The sequence below is a fragment of the Gadus chalcogrammus genome, chromosome 4 (genome assembly GCF_026213295.1).
Source record: "Gadus chalcogrammus isolate NIFS_2021 chromosome 4, NIFS_Gcha_1.0, whole genome shotgun sequence".
NCBI classification, from domain to species: domain Eukaryota; kingdom Metazoa; phylum Chordata; class Actinopteri; order Gadiformes; family Gadidae; genus Gadus; species Gadus chalcogrammus.
The window spans coordinates 4,088,220-4,106,790 of NC_079415.1; the positions used below are offsets into that span (position 1 = coordinate 4,088,220).

The window sequence follows — 18,571 nt, forward strand, 5'->3', positions numbered from 1 at the left end:
TCGTGGGATATGGATCGGCCCCTTTGGTTTCGTGAGGTAGCGGCGTCACCTAGTGGATCGAGATGGAACTGCAGCCCGACAATTTCATGCCGAGCAGTAGTTCACAAGCAGATAAGAAGATTTGAACAATATTTTGTGTTATTTCTAATAGCCAATAATATCCAAACCACCAATAAATTCACCTTTGTGTTGAACATGTGGCTGGCTGTGGTCAATTCTGCTTTAAAGAAAACCGAGCAGCAGGATTGAATGTTGTTTTTTATCCTAAAATACACAGTAAATAAAATTGTCAAAAGATGTTTGCAATTGCTATTATTTCACGTGGACACTTACACGTTTATAGATAAGTGCATGAAAGTGGGTGGATTTTCATAAGCTTCTTAAATGTATTATGTTAATTTTCATCTCTTTGATCGTGAATTAATCTAGTCACCAATAGACCCGACTTTTTAGGGGAACTAAATACGACTTCTTCAAAATAAATACTGAAAAGCATCCTTGATTGCAGTCTGCGGTCTTTGAGATATCCAGAAAAACATCATTTTCAGAGATAATGAAACCAACTCATTGCCTCCTGAATCTCAGAGGAGGGAAAAAGATGTCCTTTAAATGCTAATGTCCAATAAAGATGTCACCAATTAGGTTTTACACAAGTGGCTAATTAAAAAAAGCTGTATGGGGTGCTTAGGGGTCACGCAGTGCAGGGGAAGTTTTCAAAGTTAAATACGTCCCTTGACAACCACCCAGTTCAAAATGTGCTAATTCACTCATTTCACTTTAGTTGGCTCCATTGTGTCGAAATCTCATCTGGAGCGATTTCATCCCGTCTTTAACTATAGTGTCTCACTCTCAAATATAAACTACTCAATGCTTCATACTTGATTAAATAAAGACATTTGTAATGCGTTTCGTTTTGGTAAAACCTTCACTTTAATCTTGAAAACGCATTGGAAGGTGTGCACAAATCATATGTGCACGGCCAACTCAACCAAATCGGGTGGGGGGGGGGGCGAAATTAATGAAAAAAAAAAAAATCATATAAATCAATATTTAACTTACATAAATCTGCTCTATTTACAGGAAAGTCAATGTTGTCACTGGAGGAGGAGCAAAAAATAATGCAGCAATAAAAGACAATCACAAATATCTGAGAACTTGAGCTGGGGCGGCCTGACACGGCTCTGTTCCAATATTAGCCTCACTCAACGTTAAAACCTGGTGACAAAAACCCCTTTAAGAGGAATCCCCCCCCCCCCCCCCTCCTCCCCAACACATCTTTACCCTTCAGACTGCCTCTTCCAACCGCCCCCTCCGTCAACGGTGCCCTCCACCGGGCCTCTTCCCGCCTCGCCGACCTCCCCTCTTAGCGTCTCTTTGTACAAAGCACCCTCGGAGAATGTGTTAAAATTAGCGCGCCGCGGCGGCGTTAGCGTTAGACGTTAGACGTTAGCGTGGTATCGGTCTCGGCTCTCGTAGTGCCTGGTGGCGAACTTGGCGTCCTTGTTGGTGTGGGGGATGCGGCCGAAGGGGGCGGTGTCGTTGAAGCAGCTGTCGAACACCTCGTCCACGATCTTGCCCGCCTCCTCGTGGCTGATCTTCCGGACGGCGAGGATGGAGCGCAGGGCGCGGCCCCGGACGCACTCCTGGGAGACGGGGGAGATGGGGGGAGACGGGGGGAGGGGGGAGGAGACGGGGGAGGCGGGGGGAGAGGGGGGAGATGGGGGGAAGACAGGGGAGAGGGAGGAGAGGGGTGAGGTGTGGGAGAGGGGGGAGACGGAGGAGACGGGGGAGGTGTGGGAGACAGGGGAGGTGTGGGAGACAGGGGAGGTGGGGGGAGACGGGGGAGGTGTGGGAGATGGGGGAGACAGGGGAGGTGGGGGAGACGGAGGAGAGGGGGGAGACGGGGGAGAGAGGAGAGTGGGGACTCGGGAGGTGGGGGAGACGGGGGAGGCGCAGAGAATAAGAGGAAAACAGAAATCGATTTAGTTATGGCTGAGCCGAACAGATTCACTACCATTACTAACATGTAGGGATTGCCGGCACTTATTGTGTGTGGTACGTCCTTGCACTTAAAAACAGTACTCTGCATCGTGTATCATCTTGGGTTGACCTAGCGATTGTTGGTGCTTGGCACATGGTTCTATGAACATCCTTACCGTACCGACGGATAAATTGTTTCTCTTTCATCTGACAAATGTACTTATTGTAGGTCCCTTTGGATAAAAGTGTTTGCTAAATTCCCTAAATCTAACTGTAAATGTCGTTGTATAATGTGGGCCTGTTGTAATGTATTCTGATACAAATCAATTGGTGTCATTCCTGCATTTGGTTGTATTGTATTGCAATGTATTGTAAGTTGGAATGCACCCCAACTCTTCACTATCCTATGGTCCTAAAGAGTGAGAGGATTCAGATAGAAGTCCCATTCAGAGACGTTACTCCCTCCTGTTACTTTAACTCCATAACTGAACCACGGTCCCTTTCTTCCGTACACAATGAATGACAACAAGGCGTACCTGGCGGTGGTTCTTCAAGCCAAAGTTAAACCTGTTAATCTCACTGCTGAAGGAGCAGTCTCCACTGAGGTTAGCTGCACGGATCTGCAAAAAAGAAAAGTATCCAAATCACTATGTTTGGGGGACAATTTTGAAATGCTGAAGGAGAAATACACACACACACACACACACACACACACACACACACACACACACACACACACACACACACACACACACACACACACACACACACACACACACACACACACACACACACACACACACACACACACACACACACACACACACACACACACACACAGGGACCCCAGCCGGCCTCACCTCGGAGCAGGCCAAGTGCCGGTAGTTGTTGAACCAGTCCACGTGGGCTCGGCAGTGGTCGAAGGCGTGGATGAGCTCGTGGGTCACCACTCGGTTCATATGGGCCTGCTGGTGAATGTTGTTCTGACACAGAACGATCTGGAAGCAAACGAGGCGACAGACGTTGCAAAGAGATGGTGAAGCTATATTTTAAAAGGTTTATTTTTGTATTTTTTTGCTTCATGACAGAGTGAGATAGACAGGAAGGTATGGGAGCTAGAGGGGAGTACATGCCTCCCCTACAAGTAGCTAAGAGCAGCTGCAAGGTTGCCACGGTCCGCAGGCAGGAATCAAACCCGGGTCGCCAAGTTCAGGACCCGGGTTCGACCAAGCCTTAACGAGCTCTACCCGAGGAGCCACCGGGTCGCTCCCAATATATATTAATGAAGTGGTTCAATCTGTCTAAATGTTATTTCTTGCGGCACAAAATAGTAAAGTGTATTAGTAGTATCGTCCATGAATTTGTGTTTAGGAATCTGACACCAAGTTGATAAAAAATAGCTCACGCTGCATTTACAAATCTTGACGCTAAAAATACATTGCCCTGCTGCACATCTCATCATGCTCTGTACAATTGATCTCTTTGTCTACGTCATAACTCTTTTCATACGATTTATTACTTTTAAAAAGGATCTTACTTGAGACGAATTTGCGTCAAAGCCACCACTGACACTTCCGTCGCAATCCTCACAGGAAAAGTGCCGGTCTTTATATACTGTACTGTGTGAAGAAGATAAAACAACGTTAATAAGAATGTATATTAAACATGTCATTTCAAATGTCAAATCACATGCAGCAGAGTACTAGTTTAACAATAGTGATTTGCTGAGGACAGAAAGTCAAGAAACAAAAAGGTAATACAAATGTAGAATGGAAAATCTGTTAAAAAGCATTAACAATTGCAAAATAACAGTTTGACACACACACACACACACACACACACACACACACACACACACACACACACACACACACACACACAGAAAGAGAAAACATGTATTTACCATCCAGAACTTTTCATGGCACTAAGAAGCAGCTTTGCATATGGACCTGAAGCAAGAAAAGACAGAACGACATGGCAAGTATTAAAATAAAGCTGGTTAAGACTTGGAAACTCCATGCTAAGTTAGCTAGCATAGGCTAAAGCCAAAGACGACAATGGGGCTGTCAATGCACACAGTGAGCTTTAGCCACGGAGCTAACACAGACCTCCCCATGTGTTATACTGCTGTCTAATGACAATTAGTTATCCTTAATACTTACTGGTTTCCATCGCGAACTGTAACATGACCTGGCACTTGTGATTGAATGTGAACAGGCTTTGAGTAATGAAAGCCTTCTTGGATTTTGCGGTGTTTCTGTCAGGGAAAAGGTTGTATCCATAGTCGTCATCCTGTTTGGTTTGATCCATTTCATCTGATCGTGATTATATCATAAATGGGTGATTTGTCAGCCAGAAGTGTGAGGTGAGTGAGTGAGGCTAGCCGGGGAGAGAGGTCATCTCTGTTGTTTTTATCTCTCACGTCATAGGTCAAAGTTCTGTTTTTCCGTAAAACAATTCAAATCAGTCAGAAAATAATTAAATAGTTATATTCAGAGAGGCAACGACATTAATACATTTCAATACATTGATATATAAATATGTATAAAAAAAAGTAAACAAAATGCTTATTCTATGTTGTCGACCCCTTACTACGTAGTTGGAGCCGCAAAGGCTGCTGGGAGTCCGCTGTCATGGCGTCGCATGTCAACACGGAGCAGGGCTGTTGACACATGTGTTTCACTTTCATTGTCAGCCGTTAAGCTTCCTAGGTGAGTTCTATACGTTCACATTTCGGGCTGATGTACGTGTTTGTGTGTGTTTTAGTGTATTCTACACGTCAGTTCCCGGAAGTGAAGAAGTCCCCGTTCTAGAACCCTGTTCGTCCCCATCTTTCTGGATGGACCACTCTCTGTTTTCTCAATAAATATTTTGACTGACCTCTCAGTCGTTTTGGTTTTATATGTATCTTCTAGGAAAAGATGTCCGGCGCAAACAAAGCAATCGAGTTACAACTTCAAATGCGCCAGAATGCGGACGAGCTGCAAACTTTCATGAGAGAGATGAATGGCTGGGAGACAGACATGAAGAGGAAAGACGAGGAGCTCAGAACGGGACACACCGAGGAGAACCAGGTAGGAACCTTTATTAAACATATTGTATTTAACCTCCGTGTATCAGGCTGGCTCCTTCCTGTTCCCTCAGTCCCTAGGGCAACGCACTAACACGTTTCTGTTGTGACAGAATAATCTACCCCCTGTGCGTAACAAAGATTTCAAAAAGAAGAGGAGAAAGACCAAACCGTCCGAGGAGAACAGTCAGCCGAAGACGGACGAACCCAAAGAAACGCCGAGAATTAACGCCTTCGACTATAAAGCATGGGACAAATTTGACGTGGTAAAAAAAACTTTTTTCCAAAACTACAATTCTTCACACAACAAATGTGTCGACCCACACCTTTTAAATGAGCGTTGTGTTCTGGTGGTGACAGGACAAGGCTCTGTCCGCCGTCGATAAGGAAGAGAGTCCAGCGGGCGGCTCGGACTCAGACTCTGAGGACGCCACAGCAGCAGTGGACCACAGCCTGGCGCTGTCTGAGAAAGAGAAGGTACCGAGTCCAAACCCCTTCAGACACCCAGATCCTCCCCCAGTGCGGACCGATGTGAACTCTTAAGTTTACTTAAAGGTGACAGATTATACCAGCAGGTGTGCGTGTGATTAGCCGTTGCGAGACGTTTGGAAAATCTTCCTCTTCTGACACTTCACACTCGCACCTGGTTGTATAATATGTCACCTCTAAATGGAAACTGAAATGTAAAAACGATTTACTCATTTAGCCAACGCTTTTATGTAGGGGGCCAGTCACAGGATCGTACTTGGGGGGGGGGGGGGGGGGGGGGTTATCACCATTGCATCGGGGATTTGCATCCACCACCACCGCTCAGCCGAGAGTCCTTGATTATTGATTATTGATGACCTCTTTCAGGGCAACGCGCTGTTCAGAGAGGGGAAGTACGACGACGCCGTTGAGTGTTACACCCGAGGGATGAGCGCTGACCCCTACAACCCCGTCCTCCCCACGAACCGGGCCTCCTGCTTCCACCGACTCAAAAAGTAGGTCCTTCCCACGTCACAAACATGGCATGAAAAGGAGCCACACAACAACACTTACTCAGGCTTTGTTGCGTTATACTATAACGCTTTGGGATTCTTCTTGTCTGAGTATCGCTGAATCTCCAACGGTGACGTAACATGCAAGAGGTAGCTATACCGGTTACTGATAGCTGTACGGTATTACCACAGATGCACGTGTGCATGAGTAACGTACCTCGTGCCCAAGTCAAGTGACACTCGACCAACTCTTATCTGTTTGGACATTCCCTGATTCATTACACTGCTGTGGTTAGGTTTTCAGTGGCCGAGTCCGACTGCAACCTGGCGATCGCATTGGACAGCAACTACTTCAAAGCCTTCGCCCGCAGAGGGGCGGCCCGGTTCGCCCTGGAGAAGTACAACTCGGCCTTGGAAGGTGGGACTCCCCTGCACTGCTACCTAAGGGGGGGGCTCCCTGGTCCCTCCCTCCATGGCTGTTGTTATGATCGCAGTGTGTGACTAAACCTGCTCACCCGTCTCGTATCCTTCATCGTCGACAGATTACGAAACTGTTCTGAAGCTCGATCCCAGGAACGCCGACGCGAAGACGGAAGTGAACAAAATAAAGAAGGTGACGTTAGTTATTCAAAGGTCAGTTAGCTCATGCCTGTTGTGTCCCTCCCCTCTCTCCTCACTCATGGCCATGTTCTCCATGTCGTGTCTGTAGGTCATAGCGGACCGCGGCACGGACGTCTCGAGCCAGGCCGCCCCCCCAGAGGAGGCCCCCGCCGTGATGGACCCCCAGCAGCAGAAACGTCTGGAGGAACAGCAGAAGAGACAAGAGGCGGTGATGCAGAAGGACAGAGTAGGTTCACCCGTGTGCCGTAGATTGATGCTGTTGTTTTCTATTATAATGACCCGTATGAAGCTAAGCTGGTGTTGTCTTAGGAACTCTGATAACTCTTCACAATAAGAGTACCTTAATAAACATAAGTTAAAGTAGTTATAAGGTAGATAGATAACAACTTTATTAATTAATTAGCATTATTAAAAAGCATGATGAGCATAGCGTTTAGGGTGTGCACTCACTCTAACCCTTTTAAATAATGTATAAATTAAAATCTTAGTTAACGTAAACACCATTGGTAAATGATTACTAGACTCATAGTTAACTCGTTATTAACTAAGTTAATGCTAATTACCGCATTAACTAGTTAATTCATCTACCCTGATTGGAAATTGTTACCGAAGCTCTCAGCACTGATCCGTTGCTATGACTATGGTCTCCAGGGCAACGCGTACTTCAAAGAGGGGAAGTACGAGGCGGCGCTGGACTGCTACACCGGAGGCATGGAGGCCGACCCTACCAACGCCCTCCTGCCCGCCAACAGAGCCATGGCCTACCTCAAGCTGGAGAGGTAGGAGGCAGCTCTGGCTGTGTGGAGAGTGGAGACTCACCTGTATGGGGGACTCACCTGTATGTGAACTCACCTGGATGGAAACTCAGCTGGACAGTAAATTCACCTGTTTGTTGTCTTTGTATAGAAACTTGCCCCTGTAGAAAATTCACCTGCATAGAAACGTACCAGAAAATCTCCCAACATAACCTGTGCTCCTGCTGCTCCTCCCCCTCCTCCTCATCCTCCTCTTCCTCTTCCTCCCCCTCCTCTTCCTCCTCCCCCTCCTCTTCCTCCCCCTCCTGCTCCTCCTCCTCCTCCTCCTCTCCTCCCCCTCCTCTCCTCCCCCTCCCTCTCCTCCTCCTCTTCCTCCTCCTCCCCCTTCCCCTCCCCCTCCTCCTCCTCTTCCTCCTCCTCCCCCCCTCCTATTCCTCCTCCCCCTCCTCCTCCTCCTCCTCCTCCTCCTCCTCCTCCTCCTCCTCCTCCAGGTACAAGCAGGCCGAGGATGACTGCGGCACGGCCCTCACCCTGGACAGCACCTACTCCAAGGCCTTCGCCCGCAGAGGCACGGCCCGTCTGGCTCTGGGGAAGCTCCGTGAGGCCCAGCAAGGTACTGCCTTCACGGGTGGACGGTCCTCTTCTCCGATGGAACGGCCGTACAGACCCCTTTATTGACTACACCTCTATGTCGTCTGTTCCCTTCTGACAGACTTCCAGGAGCTGCTGAAACTCGAACCCGGAAACAAGCAAGCGTTGAACGAGCTCCAGAAAATAAAAATCGTATGTTGCAATTATTGATAATTATTAATTATTAATTTATTAGTTTTTTTGTAGGGCATCCCTTGCAGGAACAGGAAATCATCACGAAACTACAAGCAATCTGAACCTCTGTGCCTGCATGTAAAACGCCCAGTAGAAATAAGTGGGCTGGGTTCTAAACGTAGTCCTTGTGCGCGGCCTCTTTAGGAGACTGGAGCGTCCGGCGGCCTCCTGGGAACGGAGGACGACGCTCCCAGACGCACGGTCCAGCCGCTGGAGAAACCGGCACACCTCCGCTCCGCCGTGAGTCTCCTCCACGCTGTCCCACCGCGCCTCGTGCACCCACACAATATGTATTCCATACCTTTTTAGATGTACTTTAGTAATCCCACAACGGGACATTTGGGAATATTCGTATTCCAAATAGTGTTTGTGTTTCAATCACAACCACAATCTGGCCCATTTTATAACCTAATAAATAACATTTTGGAATATTCATAATCCAAATAGTTTTGTGTAACAATCACAACAACAATCTTGCCCCATTTTATAACTTAATAAGTAACATTTGGAAATAATCATTTTCCAAATAGCAAGGTGTACTAATCACAACATCCATCCTGCCCTCCCCTTTTATAACTCGATAAATAACCCACAGAAGCCCCTGAGGAGGGTTGACATCGAGGAGGTGGGGGGAGACGTTCCGGTCCCGGACCAGGTCTGGCCGGGGGTCCCGTCGGGGTCGGTGCCCCAGGACCCCTCCTGGTCCCCGGGCCAGGGCCAGGGCCAGGGCCAGGGCCAGGGCCAGGGCCAGTCGAAGGAGGCCGGAGACCAGGCCTCTCCACTCTCCACCTCCCCCAGCGCCAAGGTCCTTAAGATCGAGGAGATATCGGACGTCCCGACGCAGACGGCAGCACGGTATGTCGGACGCTTCTTCGCCTCGTCCATGGGCTTCTGTGAGCAGCAGAGCTCTAAACCTGTCCCATGGCACTTTACCACTGAAGCCATTAAAGAAGTCAATCCATCCAGGGAATGGGTCTCTATGACTCCTTTGGTGTCTGAAATGCTCCGGGCTATGGCGGAGTATAATATAGCAGTAGCTACGACTCACGCCACTAGAGGCTGCTAATGAGAAAACATACCTTTTGCAGCTTTACATTTTAGTCTTATAAAGTCTTAGAAATCATAATAATAATAATAATAATAATAATAATAATAATAATAATAAAAATATCAAAAAGATTTGAGGAGGTAGAAGTCATGACATGCTATCCTATTATCATTTTTGCGACTGAAGCCGTCATTGGTCGCTTCTTGACGAGCTCTGTTCATCCATTGGTCAGGAGTGCTCCGGGGGGTGACGTCATGAGACCGGACCCTGCCGCTCGTCTCCCAGCAGCCCCCACCCCCACCCCCACCAGTACCACCAGTACCACCAGCACCACCGCCCCCAGCTCCGTCAGGTCGTCCATTGACCCGACGGAGCTGTTACCCGCGCCGGCAACAAACAGCTACCAGTTTGAGGCAGACCTCCGGACCATCGGCCCTCATCAGCCCCAACAGATCTACAGATATCTCAGGGTAGGGGCCACAGATACCCCAGGGTATTAGGGGCCACAGATACCCCAGGGTATTAGGGGCCACAGATACCCCAGGGTAGGGGTCAGAGATACCTCAGGGTAGGGGCCACAGATACCTCCAGGTAGGGGCCCTGGGGACGATTACTGGAGTGGTTATAGTAGTTTTTAATGGTTCCATCAGGTCCACACCTATCCTCAATAGATCCAACGCCTTAGACTTTCAGATGGTTAATTTCCATGAAATCCTGTGTAATGAAATGGTGCAAGCACAGGTGTGCTCACGCTCGCAGGAAATGCAGATTGTTTGAATTTTAGCGACAATAAAAGTGTTGAAGACAAATCATCATAAAGTGAGAGGCCCTTATTGATGGAGAGAGACAGACCGGGGGAGTAAGAGAGCGAGGCGAACAGCACCGCAGCACTCAGTCGAAGAGAGGCTTATACCGTTTTAACCAACTAACTCAACTGTGTTTCTAGCAAATGGAGCCGGCAGCATACGCCAAGATCTTCCAGAACTCTCTGGAATCTGACCTCCTCAACCAGATCCTGAAGACCCTACTGGAGTTCTACACCGAGTGAGTCATGAAGTCAAGATTCTCTTCTGCCTGAGATTGAACCTCGGTGCATCTTAACATATCTAGGATCAATTTAGGATGCAGCTGGAGAGAAAGGAGACTGTATCTGCAATTATTATTATTATTATTATTCAGAATTCTTCTTTGTTATTTAACGTCTGATCCATATCCTGCAGCATGTCTCATCTAACCAGTGCTCATTTATCAATTAAGATATTTATAATATTATGTCAGTAAGCAGGAAATGCAGAGGTTCAAGCAAAGTACATGATGGTGACATGCATCATGTCGTGCTGGGTACGAAGGGTGTAAAGTGAAGGAAACGTTGGCTCTTCTGCAGGAATGAAACACCAGCACTCATACTGGGAATCCTCACAAATCTGGCCAGTGTGCGGAGATTCGACATGGCCATTATGTTCATGTCTTCGGCAGAGAAGAAAGGTAATATTTACAATTTCTCAAACAACATATTTACATACCTCCCCCCCCCCTTTTTTATTGTTTACACTTTTATTTATTGTCGTATTTATCTTTTCTTTATTCAGTTCTCCGGGAACTGTTTGATTTCCTCCAACAAGCTCCCTTGGAAAAAGGCGCTTTGAAAACCCTGCGAAAGAAATATGACATCTGACCCTATGACAACGGGTATCAAGCGGAATTGACCTGTGGTCACCACAAGCTTTAACAACAACTTTGCCAACAGTGCAACTTGCTTTTCTGTATTCTACTGTAGTGTTGTTCACACATAGGTTTGTTTATGCAAGAGCTGGACTTTCCCGTTGGCAAGATTGAACGTATTGATTAGTATTTCAACTGTCAGTGGGTTGCTGTCTTTGGTACTTTCTCCTTTATGTCGGGCCCACTTGAAAAGTTCATTTTTGATGTTTTTTGTCCTTTGCGTGAGAACAGCTTGTAAACTCGACTGGACAATAGTAAAGGTTTCAAATAAAACACTTAACTGGAGTCAAACTTTGGAATCCATCTCTTTTGTCTAAAGGAGTCCGAGCTGAACGGTAAATAAAGGCGTATTACATTCAGCATTACCGTAAAGGTTAATGCAGTTGAACAAACAATCGTATCGCTAATGTCAGTTGATAAGAACGATGACAGATTGACCGGCTCAGTATAGGCAACAGCATTGACTCCAAAGATTTATTAGAGATTGCATAGTTTGGCTTATATATCATGAAACTGAAAAGGTATCGGTCGGTTTGGGGACGGATACTTCAATAGAGTACTGTTGCTAGAATCATGTTTGCATCTTATAGAAACAACAACCATAGAATGATTATCAAATATACACAACCATAATCTATTGTCACGGCCTACTGCATCGCAGAAAGACTTCCAAGTTGAATGTTGCTTCTCATCCTCCACTCAACATCCACACCAATGGGGTTCTGGGAGGAAACAAGATAAATAAAACACAATATTGCATTATAAAATGTAATGCATTTATATAGCTCTTTTCTAACCAGTGGCCAATCAAAGCGTTTTACAATACTGCATCACATTCACCCATTCATAGACACATTCACACACCGACAGCGGTGTTTACCATGCAAGACGATAGCCAGCTCGTCGTGAGCAGTCAGGGTTAGAGGTGCCTTGCTCAGGGACACCTGGACACTCTGATAGGAAGAGCCGGGGATCAAACTAGCAAACTTATGGAAACCAGCCAACCCGCTCTGCCTCTTGAGCCACATGCTGCCCTGATTAAGTGGGAGGTAACCGTGACCACGATAAAACCTACTCGTCCCGTGAAAGGGCTGATTATGGTTCCACGTTGACGCAACGCAAGGACAACGCAAACGCTTTCGAAGCAGTCGTGAACCTGTTGTGGTTCTGCGTCGGGTTTTAGTGAGCGGACCAATCAAAGCCCTTTCTGCTGCGTCGCCTCGACCCATGGTTACACTTTTCGGGAGGCGAACGTCAGGCCCTTGCGGTGGACGCAAGGAGGGTCTGCAAGGACGTAGTGGGTCCGTGAACCCCCTTTGTATTGCGTTAACGTGGAACCATAACGAAGCCTTAAGAGCGGCCGTGACGCAGACCACCCACCTGAGACGGTGAGAGTATCGTTGACTGTGGCGGTCTTCCCCGAGAGGGTGTTCTGCGCCTGGCAGCTGATGGACTCCGTGGCCACGTAGCGGCTGACGGTGATGTCGATGGAGCTGCCCTTCACCGGGGAGCCGTACACGGTCCAGGTGTAGGTGCAGGCCGGACTGCAGGTGGCGCTGCACGTGAACGAGGCCTTGACCCCGACCTCTATAGAAGGCGATCCGGAGATGGTGACGTCCACTGGCCCGTCTGAGAACAGGAGCAGCAACTTTGAAGCGGCTCAATGATTGGACATGCCTTTAAAATATCAACGCATCATTTTGGGCGGTTCGATGTCGAAAAGCTGTTCAATTGGATTCAAACTAGAATGTAGGAACTTGTAGAACATTTTTTAATGGTAGATTGAAAGAGGTACGTCTACCGACATAACAATAATGTCCATGGTCACTTCTGTGGATATTCGATGCATTGTTTCCGATGATTTATACGGTAATGTTGGAATAAAGAAGAGCGAGCGGGTTTCCCTTACAAGGTACGATGACGGTGGTCTCAGCAGAGCTGTTCTTCATGGTCAGAGGGTCGTACGCAACGCAGCGGAGGACGGCTTGGTTGGGTGGAGTCACTGGTGTGAAGGAGATGGAGGCGTTCGTGGACAGCATCTTGCCGTTGTAGAACCAGCTGATGGAGCAGGCCGGATAGCAGTCGGCCACACACTGCAGGGCTGTGATGGATCCAGCCAGGGCAGTCAGCTCCTTACCGACTGCACCCTTGTTAACCTCAACGATCTGGACTTTGATGGGTCCAACTGGAAAATACAACAGGTATTCCACGGATTAGATGCGACAGCTTTGTGTTGATCTACTATTTAGGAGAACATAACAAATACCATGAAGATCCAATGAGTTTCACAGTCCATGTGTCATAATGCTTAGGACTAGGTAAGGTCAGCACCCCTAGACACTAGGTAAGGTCGTACCCATCACAACTAAAGGTATCATCTTATAAAATTTGTTGAAGGTGAAATATGTAACGTCAGCTCACATGTACCACATCGCTACAGAGTCGGGGTTTGAGAACAGTCCCTTGTTTTTGTTTTTTTTAAACCTACAAGAAGCTCATTTGGTCTGGTATGACCAGTGATGGGTGAGTGGTTATGACGTCTCCTTACAAGGAACGATGACGGTGGTCTCAGCAGAGCTGTTCTTCATGGTCAGAGGGTCGTACGCAACGCAGCGGAGGACGGCTTGGTTGGGTGGAGTCACTGGTGTGAAGGAGATGGAGGCGTTCCTGGACAGCATCTTGCCGTTGTAGAACCAGCTGATGGAGCAGGCCGGATAGCAGTCGGCCACACACTGCAGGGCTGTGATGGATCCAGCCAGGGCAGTCAGCTCCTTACCGACTGGACCCTTTTGGGCTTCAATGATCTCCACTTTGAAGGGTCCAACTGGAGAGTTGAAGATGCATTCGCGGATTAGATGAGAGAATTGGTATTAATCGATGATCACCTATCCTGTAGTTTCGGTTCTCAGAGACCAAAATTGCTACATAGTCGGGATTGGAATCAGTAATTGGGAGACAATGGCGCTTACCGCTAAGCTAAATGACTGCAGCAATTTGGCTTGATTGTTCTGGCATTCTTACACCATCAGGAGTGAGGTTTTTCCTGGATACCACCTTTCACCCTCACCTTGGGACTTTTCCCCTAGTCCATATTCCGGTCAAGGCACCACTGAAATGCTTGTTTAAGAAAACCAAACCACTATGGAGCATTTTCTGACAAGATAACCCCATGACTGGAAGAGGAACACATTAACCAATTAGCTAAAGGACTGCAGACCACTGGGTCGGTGGTTGAGGTGTTATTGAGGCCGTGGGAGTGAGGTTCTGTCACTCTGTGAAAGTCACATTATGCGTTTCAGGAGGAACACCTAGCTATTCACATTTCAAAACACTGGTCTTTGAACAAAAACAAGAAGCTCATTTGGTCTGGTATGACCAGTGATGGGTAAGAGGTTATGACGACTCCTTACAAGGAACAATGACGGTGGTCCCAGCAGAGCTGTTCTTCATGGTCAGAGGGTCGTACGCAACGCAGCGGAGAACGGCTTGGTTGGGTGGAGTCACTGGTGTGAAGGAGATGGAGGCGTTCGTGGACAGCATCTTGCCGTTGTAAAACCAGCTGATGGAGCAGCCGGGATAGCAGTCAGCCACACACTGCAGGGCTGTGATGGATCCAGCCAGGGCAGTCAGCTCCTTACCGACTGCACCCTTGTTAACCTCAACAATCTGCACTTTGGAGGGTCCAACTGGAAAATGTGACATTGATTCACAAATTCGATTTGGATCAGATGAGATGACATTAATTTTATAATTAGGAATTCAAAACGGTCAACATCGAAAGATTTGTAATACTCACAATTGACCTGCATTCTGTAGCCAAGTGACTTGACGTCCCCTATATCTACATTGATAACACATTGGTACGTTCCTGTGTCAGACTCCATGAGAGGACTGAAGGTGAGCAGGGTGTTGTCTTGTGACAGAACCAGTCGGTCGGACACAGGCAGTGGGAGGCTGTTTTGGAGCCATGTAATTGAGGCTGGGTTCTGTGAGCCGATGCACTGGAGGGAGTAGGTCTGGCCGGCCATTGGCACTCCTTGAGTGGCCGGGCGCACAGAGTAGGGATCTACACAGAGAGATGTATGCAGTCATACATGAATGTATTCGAACAATGCATTTTCTTCTGTCGCGCTGTGTTCTTTTTTTTCTGTTCTCTGGCTCTTATTTGCCACAAATCATACGACCAAAGCCTTTGTTTTGAAACATGAATAATCTTTTTGAAACAGTCCTTAACACATTCACAATAAAGCACCCTCTCTTGATCATTATGGGTTTGCTTTATCATCAATTATATTAATGTTTAAGCAAACTGCAGATTTTGATACTCGGCAAAACACTGATTTGCTAACCTCACAAAGCCTCAAGGATACATTGTGAAAAAGAATACCTAAATAAATTACAAAAGAAACCACAAAATGCAGGATCATGCTAGGCTTAGTTTTCAATGGATAACGGATATATATCCTACCATTAGCTGGCGGCAAGGGCCCCAAAGATGCATTGTGTACAGTGGCTTTTTAGGGACTTACTGTTGATGGTCAAGATCTGTGTGACACTAATGGTGGCTCCTGAGACTGTATTTTTGGCTTGGCATGTAAGTGGTTCTGTACGATGATCCTGTGTTACAGTGATCTTTTGCTCCTCCTTGATCATAGGCTTCTCTCCTTTGTGGAAGACTGGAACGTGGACCTGGTCGTTTTCGTACGTCTTTCCCTCAAAGGTCCACATGTAGGTACAGGATGGAGTGCACTCCACGAAGCAGGTGAACAAAAATGTTTGTCCCACCGTCACTGACCACTGTCCGCTCTGTGAGACGATGTAAATGCCTAATAATCCTAAAGCAGGGTTTGAAACAGATTCAAAGGTTTTTAGGCGATATAGACACGGTACAAACACACATGGAGTTGTTTCAGCAGGATAAACATTGTTAGCGTCTCTTTGGCTTTCCCGTTCCCATCACCTACTTGCCACATATCTTCGTAGAGAAGTTGATATGAAGAGATGCGACACAGTGTCCATGGCTTCACAAATCAACGTTTCTTGGTTTACAGTTTCAGGGGGAATAATCGACAACGTGGCTCCTCTTGAATTGCCCAGAGGCTGCCCTTCCCACATCCATTTCCAGAGGTAGGTGCAGGATGGATAGCAGTCGGCTGTACAGGTGAAGTTGTTTTCAACTCGAAGGGTCAGCATTGAGGGCCCGTTGATCATTATGTTCGAGGGGCCCACTGAAAAATCACAGAGTAGAATGAGTGACCATTTTTTTCTATATAATTTATCAAAATATCTATAAATACGCATCTAAACTATCTACTATCTATTCCATCTACTTATCAAATAAATAAAATCTTTCGAAAACATGCTATCCGCATCTAATTTATCTACGTATCAAGTATACTAAATATATTTATCAAAGCTATCTACTTTTTATCTACAGTATCTACCTATCAAATATAATTTATCCAAGAAGCCATCCACTTCTAATCTATCTACAGGGCAAATATAATGTATGTATATAAGATGTCGGTTTAATCTACGTATTTTAGCAAATATGTATGAAATACACTTTATCTACGCATCTAAGGTGGCTATGTATATAACGTCTATGTGTCTTAATTTATCTACGTATCTAAGAAGCTATCCACTTCTAATCTATCTACAGAACAAATGTACTGTATATGTATCTCTAAACTGTCAATTTCTCTGCAGCTACCTAAGAAATACACTTTATCTACGCATCTAAGCTGGTATCTAACGTCTATGCGTCTTCATTTATCTTTGTGTGTAAGCCACGTCTCCAAACTACCCAAGTCTTTACATTCAGCTTTTTGTATGCTACACGTGAACCTCCTAAAAATGGCGCATTTGATGGGCAATATCCCATGATTAAGATCTCAAACCCGGGATATTCATGGCACTCATCACGTTAATAAAAACAAATAAACCGCTGATTAAAACAAATAGATCCCGGCAAAAAGTGTTATCTTGTTTATTTTTGGATTGTTCCCGTGAAGTATATACTAAAAACAATTATTAATTTCAGCCTCCGTGAATAGTGGGGAATAGTGGCTATTCCCCACTATTCACTTTGCCTACGGCAAATAATTGTTAATTATAAGCCTCGAGGTGATCCACCTATCTCAGCTACAGATAGCTATCGAAGGGCTGCTCAACCCTATGCATACCTGTCACCCCCAGCGTCTTGCTAACAGTGGCGCTCTTGCGGGTGTCCGGGTTGACCGCCACGCAGACGAGGATCTCCAGGGGAGACCGGGCCTTCAGCTGTAGGGTGAGCTCAGCGCCTGTGGAGGTCCGGTTCCCGTTCCTCCAGGAGAAGGTGCAGGCCGGGGTGCATTTGGCTGAGCACGTGAAGGCGTACGGCACCCCCACCGTCACCGTGTTGACCCCCTTGATGGCCATGGAGTACGGTCCCGCTGAAAGGGGGGGGGGGGGGGGCGGGATAGGAGGTCATATGTTGGGAAGTGAGGGTTAGTTTTGCTCAGGGTTACGGTGAGGTGTTTGAAAATAGGTGGGAATTGTTTGTGTTTTTGGTTTATGAGTAAAGAACATCCATGAAAGAAATTGTGATGGAATTATTTAAATCAAGCAGTTTGTCTAAAGTTCTGTTACATTTTTTTTAATGTTTTAACTTAAAACCACCAAAACCAGTTGTTGAAGTTAATTTTGGAGTGCATACATTTCTACATTGACTAAAGAACATTGATTACAGCTAACTTTTGTCTCCTTTTTAAGTTTGACTACTTAAATAGTAATAAAAGGTAATAAGACTCTTTCTGGGGTGAGCCAGTAAAATATCTTACATGGCACTATGTCCTTCACGGCCCCATCTTGTTCTCCCTCACTAGCAAAAATTCCTTTGGGATGAAAAGAAAACACTGGGAAAATAGAGAATTTTTCAGTCACTTTTCAAAAAAATACATAAAAAACATCTGAAATATCCATTGTTTTCAAACAAGTCAATAATTCAATCTAAATCGTAGTTTATGTATAAAAAAAAACTCAATAAGATGTAGTAATCCAAATAATTACAACATTTCATTACTAGTCAAGTGTGTTTTACCTGCCAGGCAGATGAGAAACAGACGGGCAGTTGGACGGATCATGATGCCGCAGAATCTCCGATGACACAGGCCATCAGTAATGCCGGGCGGAACGCCAGCCCGATCTTTATAACGTCGCCCGCAAGAAGCCGTGCCCATCGGCCACCTTATCAGTGAACCAATGCCAACGAAAAGCCACAGGATTAGCCAACCTTCACGACAAAGGAGTGTAGTCTACATGCGTTAGGTTCCCTGATGATGCCTATATCAGCAGGCACCATTGTGGTCCATGTATCTGTGACCTCTTTCTGTCGCTCTTTGTTCCCACGGCTATTCTTGGTCTTGAACCTTCCAAGGAAAACCACAATGCTTGCTGCCCCTTTCTTATTCGTGTTTACTCATGGCTGCTGCCAAGAGAATGTGTTCCGTTTTATCACAAGTGTCCCAATACAGCATACACCGTAATCGTATGTTCGATCGGTTTGTTTATTTATTTGTTTAATATTTGA

The 18,571-nt window shown here is 46.4% G+C and overlaps 3 protein-coding genes across 5 annotated transcripts; 1 reads left to right on the forward strand and 2 right to left on the reverse strand.

Annotated features, from left to right (window-relative positions):
- Nucleotides 1-905: 905 nt before the first annotated feature.
- On the reverse strand, nt 906-4,510 carry atp23 (ATP23 metallopeptidase and ATP synthase assembly factor homolog). The gene is made up of 6 exons (XM_056588107.1): nt 4,143-4,510; nt 3,884-3,929; nt 3,518-3,599; nt 2,841-2,978; nt 2,517-2,600; nt 906-1,643 (listed from the first exon to the last, which is right to left on the reverse strand). Exons 1-6 carry the CDS (start codon nt 4,288-4,290, stop codon nt 1,440-1,442), a joined length of 702 nt encoding a protein of 233 aa, XP_056444082.1. The 5' UTR covers nt 4,291-4,510; the 3' UTR covers nt 906-1,439.
- Nucleotides 4,511-4,590: 80 nt separating this feature from the next.
- Nucleotides 4,591-13,862, forward strand: rpap3 (RNA polymerase II associated protein 3). The gene is made up of 17 exons (XM_056588059.1): nt 4,591-4,691; nt 4,896-5,054; nt 5,164-5,316; nt 5,411-5,527; nt 5,906-6,033; nt 6,327-6,448; nt 6,573-6,643; nt 6,740-6,877; nt 7,303-7,430; nt 7,898-8,019; nt 8,119-8,189; nt 8,376-8,471; nt 8,827-9,086; nt 9,512-9,749; nt 10,226-10,323; nt 10,664-10,764; nt 10,869-13,862. The coding sequence occupies exons 2-17, from the start codon at nt 4,902-4,904 to the stop codon at nt 10,952-10,954; spliced, it is 2,082 nt and encodes a 693-aa protein (XP_056444034.1). The 5' UTR covers nt 4,591-4,691; nt 4,896-4,901; the 3' UTR covers nt 10,955-13,862.
- Nucleotides 10,819-18,291, reverse strand: LOC130380737 (hemicentin-2-like). Of its 3 annotated transcripts, none has more exons than XM_056588050.1 (11): nt 18,083-18,291; nt 17,823-17,897; nt 17,187-17,435; nt 15,966-16,229; nt 15,531-15,836; nt 14,798-15,067; nt 14,412-14,687; nt 13,550-13,825; nt 12,911-13,186; nt 12,382-12,630; nt 10,819-11,723 (listed from the first exon to the last, which is right to left on the reverse strand). In XM_056588050.1, the coding sequence occupies exons 1-11, from the start codon at nt 18,219-18,221 to the stop codon at nt 11,701-11,703; spliced, it is 2,403 nt and encodes an 800-aa protein (XP_056444025.1). In that variant the 5' UTR covers nt 18,222-18,291; the 3' UTR covers nt 10,819-11,700. The 3 variants fall into 3 exon arrangements, with proteins under 3 accessions (XP_056444025.1, XP_056444024.1, XP_056444026.1); XM_056588049.1 differs by having other exon boundaries at nt 17,823-17,876; nt 18,083-18,226; XM_056588051.1 differs by lacking the exon at nt 12,911-13,186 and having other exon boundaries at nt 18,083-18,222.
- Between the last annotated feature and the right edge of the window lie 280 nt (nt 18,292-18,571).

Coding starts and splice junctions, on each gene's coding strand:
- rpap3 (XM_056588059.1), top strand. CDS start 4,902: ATGTCCGGCGCAAACAAAGCAATCGAGTTACAACTTCAAATGCGCCAG. Junction 6,644..6,739: donor AAGTGAACAAAATAAAGAAG/GTGACGTTAGTT, acceptor TCGTGTCTGTAG/GTCATAGCGGACCGCGGCAC. Junction 10,765..10,868: donor GTCTTCGGCAGAGAAGAAAG/GTAATATTTACA, acceptor TTCTTTATTCAG/TTCTCCGGGAACTGTTTGAT.
- LOC130380737 (XM_056588050.1), bottom strand. CDS start 18,221: ATGGGCACGGCTTCTTGCGGGCGACGTTATAAAGATCGGGCTGGCGTT. Junction 13,826..14,411: donor GACCACCGTCATTGTTCCTT/GTAAGGAGTCGT, acceptor TCAACTCTCCAG/TTGGACCCTTCAAAGTGGAG. Junction 12,631..12,910: donor GACCACCGTCATCGTACCTT/GTAAGGGAAACC, acceptor TCCTGTTCTCAG/ACGGGCCAGTGGACGTCACC.
- atp23 (XM_056588107.1), bottom strand. CDS start 4,290: ATGGATCAAACCAAACAGGATGACGACTATGGATACAACCTTTTCCCT. Junction 3,930..4,142: donor ACAGTTCGCGATGGAAACCA/GTAAGTATTAAG, acceptor TTCTTGCTTCAG/GTCCATATGCAAAGCTGCTT. Junction 1,644..2,516: donor GCTTGAAGAACCACCGCCAG/GTACGCCTTGTT, acceptor CCCGTCTCCCAG/GAGTGCGTCCGGGGCCGCGC.